A 9,456-nucleotide genomic window follows, 5' to 3' on the forward strand; every position below is an offset into this window, starting at 1 on the left:
CCTCCCTCCAGCTTTTGAGGCTTTTTATTATGATACTGACATGTTGAAGACCGAGAAGGGTTTCTAGTGCTCCACTTGAAGAAAGACCTTGTACTGTTTATTGTGTTTCCTTAATGTGTTTGTAGGTGCAGGCAAACTCATAATTCCCTTTTCTGAAGACGTTATTTAAAATGCTCATACTGACACGTCTGAAGAATATTTTGATTTATATTGTTTCAATTTGTTTCTTTTTGATATTTTTAAATACAAAATATAAAACTCATTTAAGTCTTGAATCGCTCCAGTTTCATTTCATATAAGTTTGAGCAGCAAGTTTTTTTTTTGTCACTCAGACCTATGAAACTACTTAAATAAATTGCATTACATATATCATATAATAATAGTTTATCAGTATTGTTACCAAAAGTGTGTCATTAAATGTTCAGTAATGGAAAATACACTGCCGTTCAAAGGTGTTGTTGTCAGTAAGATATGTTTTGGAAGAAATTAATACTTTTATTCAGCAAGGACACTTTAGATTGACCCAAAGACACTAATTATTTTACACAAGATTTTGTTTCGCAAATTAATGCTGCTCTTTTGACCTTTCTATTCATCAGAGAATCCTGTCATGGTTTCCACAAACGTATTAAACAGCACAACTGTTTTCAACATGGATATTAATAAGAAATGTTTCTTGAGCAGCAATTCAGCATATTAGAATGATTTCTGAAGGATCATGTGTAGGGCTGGGTATTGTTCAAAATCTTTTGATCCGGTACCAATTTCGATACCTCAGTTTCGAAACCGGTTCCTAACGATACTTTTTCCGATATCATATGTTTTAAAATCCATTTCAACATCAACACAAATACATTAAACACAAAACTTTTATTTTTCACCTTAATTAAAACAAATTCTGGTAACACTTCACATTCAGGATAACATTATTAATACAACTGGTTGTGCTTTTTGGATAGGGGTGTGCCAGCAGACACTTAGGATTGGTATCAATCCTAACTTGGCCAAAATTAACAAAAACCACAACATGAACATATTATAAATAAATAAATAAACAAATTATATTGTGTACAGGCTAATATTGAACCAACTAAAATGCAAAGGAATGTAAAAAAAAAAAAACATTTTTAGTGCAAAATCAAACTGCATTTGTGGGTTAAAGAACATTTCATGACTTCTCAGACAAATGTACATTTGTGGCTACTGTGGGTTAATTATAAACGCTATCGTTAACTCATATTTACCATAGTAAAAACATGGTACATTTTCTTTAGTTTATAATTAACCCACAGTAGCCACAAATGTACAGTTGTCTGAGAAGTCATGAAATGTTCTTTAACATCATGAACCATAAAATGTAGTCATCGTTCTGCTATGGTTTATTTTCATAATAGGTAAACACAGTTCACAAGTTAACACCGTCACATTTCCTTGATTCAGCCGCTGTACGATGCAATGCTGAGAGTCCTGTCTTGAATCCAGAGACCTGGAGCTGATTCGGTGTAGATCGGTAGCTCGGTGGTTCGTGACTGTTGTCTCGCGGCGCGCTGTCTTTTAGCGCGTGTTCGAAACCCGCGCGAACACAGACGTACTTTATTTTATTTTTTTTTGTTTATCCTACTTCAGCCGCGAAACGGGCGATCATACTAATAACTTGTAATCTTTACAAGAATATTAGAGTCATGCAATGAGCATGTCTGCGTTTATTAGACACTTAATATCACGTCAGTTGGTGCTTTCAGAATCGCCGAATCTGCTGCCGTCGTTCTAGCACATCTGCAGCGGAGACCTAAACCAGGAAGTTGGTCACCAGATAACACGGTAACCAGTTAAACCGTAACACCGGCTTTGGTTGCAATACTCTTCAGACCTCTTTGGCATTGTAAAACGGAAACGTTTTGAGAAAAAACAACTACACTTGTGTAGTGTGACTGCGAGTATCTTCAGAAATCGTCCCCGTCACGTGGTGGTGGACAGCCAATCACGGCGAAGTTAGGTCCTTACATGCACGTAGGCTATGCTACAAGCTCACACAGACACAGCCGCTTGGCAAAAAAAGAAAACTGCCGCTTGGCTTTTGGAACCGAAATTTGGCACCGAAAGATAAATAATTTTTCGATACTCATAGTATCGAAGTTTTTCGTTCGATACCATAAAGGCATCGAAGTTCGGTACCCAGCCCTAATCATGTGACACTGAAGACTGGAGCAATAATGCTGAAAATACTGTTTTACATCTCACAAATTACATATTAAATTATATATTAACAGAGGAAGCAGCTACTTTTAAACCGTAATAAAGTTTCACAATAGTGGTGCTTTTACTGTAATTTAGTGTAGTTCTGGTCAGTTTAAGAGCCTTAAAAATCTTTAAAAAGAGAAGTCATGAGTTTGAAACATTTACATTACATTTAAAATTTACATTTACATTTAATCATTTAGCAGACGCTTTTATCCAAAGCGACTTACAAATGAGAACAATAGAAGCAGTCAGGTCAACAAGAGAACAACAACAGTATACAAGTGCCATGACAAGTCTCAATTAGTCTAGTATAGAACGCATAGGTAGGTTTTTTTTTTTTTTTTTTTTTTTATTAAAAGACAAGAAAAGGAAAAGTGCTAGTGTTAGTTGGTTAAGTGCAGGCGAAAAAGATGAGTCTTTAGCTGTTTCTTGAAAATGAGTAAAGACTCAGCTGTACGAATTGAGATTGGGAGGTCATTCCACCAGCTGGGCACAGTCCAGGAAAAGGTCCGTGAGAGTGATTTTGAACTTCTTTGGGATGGTACCACAAGGCGTCGATCACTTGCAGAGCGCAAACTTCTGGAGGGCACATAAGATTTAACCAATGAGTTTAGGTAATTTGGTGCCGTGCCAGTGGTCGTCTTGTAGGCTAGCATCAGTACCTTGAATTTGATGCGAGCAGCTAATGGTAGCCAGTGTAACCTGATGAGGAGAGGAGTAACGTGAGCTTTTTTTGGCTCATTGAAGACAACCCTCGCTGCTGCATTCTGGATCAATTGCAGAGGCTTGACAGTACATGCAGGAAGGCCCGCCAGGAGAGCATTACAATAGTCTAGTCTGGAGAGAACAAGAGCTTTGACAAGAAGTTGGGTTGCTTGCTCTGAGAGGAAGGGTCTAATCTTCCTAATGTTGTATAAGGCAAACCTGCAGGACCGGGTAGTTGTAGCAATGTGGTCTGTGAAGCTTAACTGATGATCCATCACAACTCCTAGGTTTCTAGCTGTCCTCGAAGGAGTAATGGTTGATGAACCCAGCTGTATAGAGAAGTTGTGATGAAGCAATGGGTTAGCTGGAATCACCAGGAGTTCTGTCTTCGTAAGGTTAAGCTGAAGGTGATGGTCATTCATCCAGCTAGAGATGTCACTCAGACAGGCTGAAATGCGAGCAGCTACCGTCGGGTCATCTGGTTGGAATGAGAGGTAGAGTTGGGTGTCATCAGCGTAGCAGTGATAAGAAAAGCCATGCTTCTGAATGACAGATCCTAATGATGTCATGTAGATTGAGAAGAGAAGTGGTCCAAGTACTGAGCCTTGAGAAACCCCAGTAGCAAGGTGGTGTGACTTTGAAACATCACCCCTCCAAGACACACTGAAGGATCTGTCAGAGAGGTAGGACTTAACCCACAGGAGTGCTGTTCCAGAGATGCCCATCTTTCTGAGGGTGGACAGGAGAATCTGGTGATTAACAGTGTCAAAAGCAGCAGACAGGTCCAGTAAGATGAGTACTGAGGATTTTGAAGCTGCTCTTGCTAGTCGCAGGGCTTCAGTAACCGAGAGCAGAGCAGTCTCAGTTGAGTGGCCACTTTTGAAGCCAGATTGGTTGCTGTCCAGGAGGTTGTTCTGTACAAGGAACATAGAAAGCTGGTTGAACACAGCTCACTCAAGTGTCTTTGCAATGAATGGAAGAAGGGATACCGGTCTGTAGTTTTCAAGAAGCGCTGGATTTAGAGATGGTTTCTTGAGCAGTGGGCTTACCCGAGCCTGCTTGAATGCTGAGGGAAATGTTCCAGAGTGAAGAGAGGAGTTGATAACGTGAGTAAGCGAAGGTATGACTGAAGAAGAGATCGCTTGAAGGAGGTGAGTGGGGATCGGATCAAGTGGACAAGTAGTAGGATGATTGGACAGGAGAAGTTTGGAGACGTCCATCTCTGAGAGTGGGGAGAAGGAGGAGAAAGAGTGTGCGTCGGTCATTGTGAAGTTGTCCTCAGTCTGCGGTGTGGAGAATTGGTCGCTGATGGATCTTGTCTTATTTGTGAAGAAAACTGCAAAGTCGTCCGCTGTAAGGAGTCGATGGAGGAGGTGGTGGCGGCGGATTAAGAAGAGAAGAGAAAGTCTTGAAGAGTGTCCGAGCGTCACAACAGCTGTCAATTTTGTTGTGGTAGTAGGATGTTTTAGCCGTGAAGACATTTGCAGAGAAGGAAGATAGGAGAGACTGATACACACTGAGGTCTGTAGAGTTTCTTGATTTCTGCCATTTCCTCTTTGCAGCCCTGAGTTTAGAGCGATGTTCACGGAGAACCTCAGACAGCCAGGGGGCAGATGGGGCAGTGCGTGTTGGTCTAGACAACAGTGGGCAAAAGTTGTCCAAGCAAGATGTTAAAGTGGAGCAAAGAGTGTCCGTAGCGCAGTTCATGTCCAGAGCAGAGAACTGAGAGAGTGCAGGAAGCGAGGATGAAACCACAGAAGATAGGTGCGATGGAGAGAGTGAGCGTAGGTTCCGTCGAAAGGTGACCTGCGTTGGAGTGTGAGGCACTTCAGGAGTAAGTGCTAGGTTAGCAGTAATGAGGAAGTGGTCTGAGGTGTGCAGTGGAGCAACTGAAGAATTGTCCACAGAGCAACAGCGTGTGTAGATGAGGTCCAGTTGGTTGCCTGATTTGTGAGTCGCTGTAGTAGACACTAGCTTGAGATCAAATGAGGAGAGCAGAGTTTTGAAGTCACCAGCCTGGGGTTTATCTAGGTGGATGTTGAAGTCACCAAGCAGTACCAGAGGAGTACCATCTTCAGGAAAGTTTGATAGCAGCACATCCAACTCCTCCAAGAAGTTTCCCAATTGACCTGAGGGACGATAAATGACCACAAAGTGGATTTTAACAGGGTGGGTTACAGTAATGGCATGTGATTCAAATGCACCAGTACCTGTAGGTGATGGCTGAAGATCAAATTTCCATTCTTTTGATATAAGGAGACCTGTCCCTCCACCCCTCCCAGTGGTACGAGGAGTGTGGGAACAAGTGAAATTAGTGGAGAGGGCTGCAGGGGTGGCAGTGTCTTCAGGTTTGATCCAAGTCTCTGTCAGTGCCATGAGGTTGAGACCGGAATGAGTAGCAAGAGAAGAAATGAAGTCTGCTTTGTTAACTGCAGACTGGCAGTTCCAGAGACCAACTGAAATAGAGAGCGTAGTAGTAGAGGTCAGAGGGACAGGCCGTAGGTTTGTCAGACAGGCCTTCCTGCGACGTATATAGTGTGCTCTCCGAGTGTTAGTAGTGATAGTAGAGATCTGAAAGCACATAGTGACTTCAAGTGTAAGATATTTGAGAACAAGGTATACAAAAATTGAAGAAAGAGGGAAAAAAAGCAATACTCAAGTGCCCTGTCGGTGTCCTTGCTCGGTGGAGTCGCACAGGTTGAGTCGATTGTCTTTACACTCGTCCGTCTTCACACGAGGGCTGCCACGACCGCTGCCGCGGTGAAACTTAGCGCTTTTGTTTTAGCCTGATTATCTGTGATTGAAGTCAGCTGGCCACGCCTCACTACAGTATTTAGCAGATCGAAACCAGGCAGTCCCGCGATAGGCAAACGCAAAACCAAGCGCCACTTTCAGCACATATTAACCAGGGTAAGACACACACAATTTAAACCAAAAACTTTCCTAGCAATGACGATCACACACTAGTCTGATGAGAAAACAAGGCAAAACACTCACAAGCTGCTGTCCTTCTCTGTAGCTCGACTGTTTCTTCTGACAAGTGCTTTCTAAACAGCTAATTAAGTACTTTCACTGGCTTTGGCCACGCCTCACTATTTAGCAGATCGAAACCAGGCAGTCCCGCGATAGGCAAACGCAAAACCAAGCGCCACTTTCAGCACGTATTAACCAGGGTAAGACACACACAATTTAAACCAAAAACTTTCCTAGCAATGACGATCACACACTAGTCTGATGAGAAAACAAGGCAAAACACTCACAAACGGTTTCATTTTTGGATAGATTTTCCCTGTAAAGGGATAGTTCACCCAAAAATGAAAATGACCGCATGATTTACTCACCCTCAAGCTATCCTAGGTGTATATGACTTTCTTCTTTCAGACGAATGCAATAGGAGTAATATTAAAAAATGTCTTGGCGCTTTCAAGCTTTATAATGACAGTGAATGGGTGTTGAGATTTTTAAGCAAAATAAAGTGCCTCCATCCATCATAAAAAGTGCCAGGACGTTTTTTAATATAACTCTGATTGCATCAGTCATTCATCTACACGTAGGATGCCTTAAAGTAGAGTAAATCAAGGGGTAATTTTCCTTTTTGGATGAACTATCTCTAAGTTTGGCATATGAATGTTGACTCCTCCGTCTCTCATTTCCTGTAGGTTACGGCATTATGACAGACGGGTACACGACATTCATCAACGCCTCGACCTGTACCGTCAGCTTTCAACCCACCAACCCTCCCATCGTGTTCGACCTCCCGGACCCCCCCAGCTCTTGAGACGCCCGCAAGCATCACCATATTTTCCTTTTCTCCTTACGTTTTCTAACAATACTTTTGGAAAAAAAAAATAGTTGAATGTTTCTTTTAAAATCGCCAGTCTTTTGCTAAAAGATTCAGTGGAAGATTTCTGATGACGGACGGGATCATGCAGGTGTCGCGTACAGAAGTGCTGAACAATCTTATGAATAGATCTGATTACATCTGTATGATAATAAGCTTTGTGAATTTGTAAAATTGTCTGTTTTTTTGGTCAATATTCAAAGTTGGTACGGGATGCCATTGTTCATTTTGTATATTCTTTTTCAGGATAATTAAGCTTTCTTTTAGCTGACAGGGATAATGCCTTAAACTAGCTTTAAGTTCCCCCAGCTGGAGCCCCTTCTTTCTGCTAGCGAAGAGAAAGCGTCATATTTATTGTTTTTATCCAAAACTAACGGGATTTTATCTTTTTTTTTGCATTCAAAGAACACTTTCTTACAAGTGCAGAGAAGACATGGATGCATTTTAACTCATTTATATTCTGGAACGCCTCATTCTGCATAGAAATTGGAAAATGTCTTAAAATATAAGTATATCTATATGTATGTGTGTAAGCTGTAAAATCTCTAAGTATATTGTCTTTGTTCTAAGCCTCTTGAAGAATATCATTTTGCCTGTAAGTGATTACTTAAAGTGCGTAAAGCGCACACATGCTCTTTTCTGTTTTCATGAAATGTTCCTCTGAAGCTCATTCAGTGTTGCCTACTTTACAGCGTATTGTTCCATACAGTGAACGAGTACTCGAGTTGAAATTATTTTCATGTACAATCTCAAAGGTTGTTTTTTTATTTATATATTTTTTTTCTTTCATTGAACCTTCCAAAATCAGATTTAGTTCTCCTTTGATATCTGCATATGATAGTTTTTGCACTGTGTAAATGCAGTCTTGCTAGCACAAAAAAAAATGTTGCCAATAGTTGTTTCAACTCTTGCCATTGTAAATGCTTCTCAGCTTTTCTTTCAGCTACAGTCTCATTCCTGAGAAAGGTTTTTTTTCTTCTTTTTTTTTCTCCAGATTTCATTGTGATATATTTAGCTGCCTTTATATGCAAATAAAATTGCAAGATTTTTACTTCTAAAGGTTTTGTTTGGTTCATTGTGTTCCCAAATCAAACATTGCACAGTCAAAACCTGCAGGTTCTCTTACGAGAGCTCTCTCGTACTGCGTCTTAGCTAAGACGCTACGGGAAAAGTCTCTTTTCACGAAATACTGATGCAAAAAATTATCCTTAATTTTGTATTTTTGTAAAGCGCATTTGCAGCAGTACACAGCCATAGGCGAGATGGCTCGTTCGCGCATTGGCTTGTTCTGCGACAACTGCACAGCCTATCGAGCGCAGGCTGATGCAACATCAGACCTTCGCGCCCTTCTTGCCACTTCCCGCCGAAACGGGTGTGGCCCAACCTATAAAAGGAGCTCGAAAAGGCTGACTCACCTGATTTTTCATCTCTTCAGCGAAGCTCACGCATCGCTGGATCACGGAGGAAGCAAGCGCCGTCTGAGAGGCATATCAGCGGGACGAGCCATTCTGAAGCTGCTGGCCTTCGCCGCCTTCCACTGCCGTTCCTGCTGCGCTGTCCGGCGCCTATATCCTTTCAATTCTGTTATATCCAACTGTTCTTTATGTGTGTGTGTGTTCGCCCTGCGACACACACTCGTAAAAGAGCTCGCGTCTTTTTTAAGATGCCTTCCTGTGGCTCGTCAGAGCCCCACTCAGCGAGGGAGACCGGTACGTCATCTGTGTCTCCTGCCTGGGTGAAGATCATGCAGCGCTCGCGCTCGCTGACGGCGGATGCCCTCACTGCGAGCTGTTGCCATGGTGACTCTGAGGACTCGCCTGGCCTTTTTCTCTGAGCCTGCATTCTCCGCTGCGCTGAGGCGCCGTAAAAGCGTCGCTTCCAGCGGATCCCGGAACCGTCTTCAGCTCAACCGGCCCCCCCTGCATCGCTTCCCGGTGGGCAGCGCCCGCTGTTTGCCGGCGCGTCGTCCGAGGAAGTCGATCTCAGGGCCGCATCAGGGGAAGAGGACACGCGCTCTCTGCTAGCTTCGGGCAGTGAGGGCTGGGCGAGCTCCGAGGATCTCGCGCCTTCTGCTCAGAAGCCCAGCAGACGAGCTGACATCGAGAAGGAGCCGGGGCGAGTGCTCGCGTTGGCTGCGACGAGTCTCGGCCGCGAGTGGTCTGCACCAGCGCCCCCCCTCTCGTTCCCGGCTGGATGGTTTTTTCCTTTCGGATGAGCGTACTTCTCAAAGCCCGCCTCATTTCTTCCTGAGCTTCACGAAGAGGTGGCGAAGGCTTGGTACGCTCCATATTCAGCGCAAACTCGTTCGTCTGTCTCACTAGCATTCTCCACACCGGATGATGCTAAAAACAGGAACTACCAGTCACTTCCGCCGGTGGAACAGACGATAGCGACGCACCTTTGTCCACCCTCTGCTGGACGGCGGCAAAAGCGGTGTTGCCATCTAAAGCCTGCTGTGTGACGCTGCGGCTGCACTACTCGCGATGGCTGCTTCATCGAAGCGCAGGTGTACGAGTTCCGCTGTGGCCGAGCTCTCACCCAAGCGCGCCGCTGTTTCAGTTCCAGGAATTGTGACTGTCTCAGTGTTTTCTGCAACGCGCAAGCCTGCACAGTTGCCCGCTTGCCTGCACACAAAAGCCGTTATCACAACAGCTTCAGCAACGCAGATC

At 43.6% G+C, this 9,456-nt stretch overlaps 1 protein-coding gene across 2 annotated transcripts in view; it reads left to right on the forward strand.

Annotated features, from left to right (window-relative positions):
• The window catches only part of LOC132101897 (metallophosphoesterase MPPED2-like), a 61,705-nt gene extending 53,859 nt beyond the window's left edge, over positions 1–7,846 (forward strand). For both annotated transcript variants that reach the window (XM_059507125.1, XM_059507132.1), the window contains exon 7: positions 6,606–7,846. In XM_059507125.1, the coding sequence (XP_059363108.1) occupies positions 6,606–6,724 (119 nt within the window). In that variant the 3' untranslated portion in view covers positions 6,725–7,846. The remainder of the gene's footprint in view (positions 1–6,605) is intronic.
• The last annotated feature ends 1,610 nt before the right edge of the window (positions 7,847–9,456 follow it).

This window comes from Carassius carassius, chromosome 2 (assembly GCF_963082965.1).
Source record: "Carassius carassius chromosome 2, fCarCar2.1, whole genome shotgun sequence".
In the NCBI taxonomy this organism is placed as follows: Eukaryota; Metazoa; Chordata; class Actinopteri; order Cypriniformes; family Cyprinidae; genus Carassius; species Carassius carassius.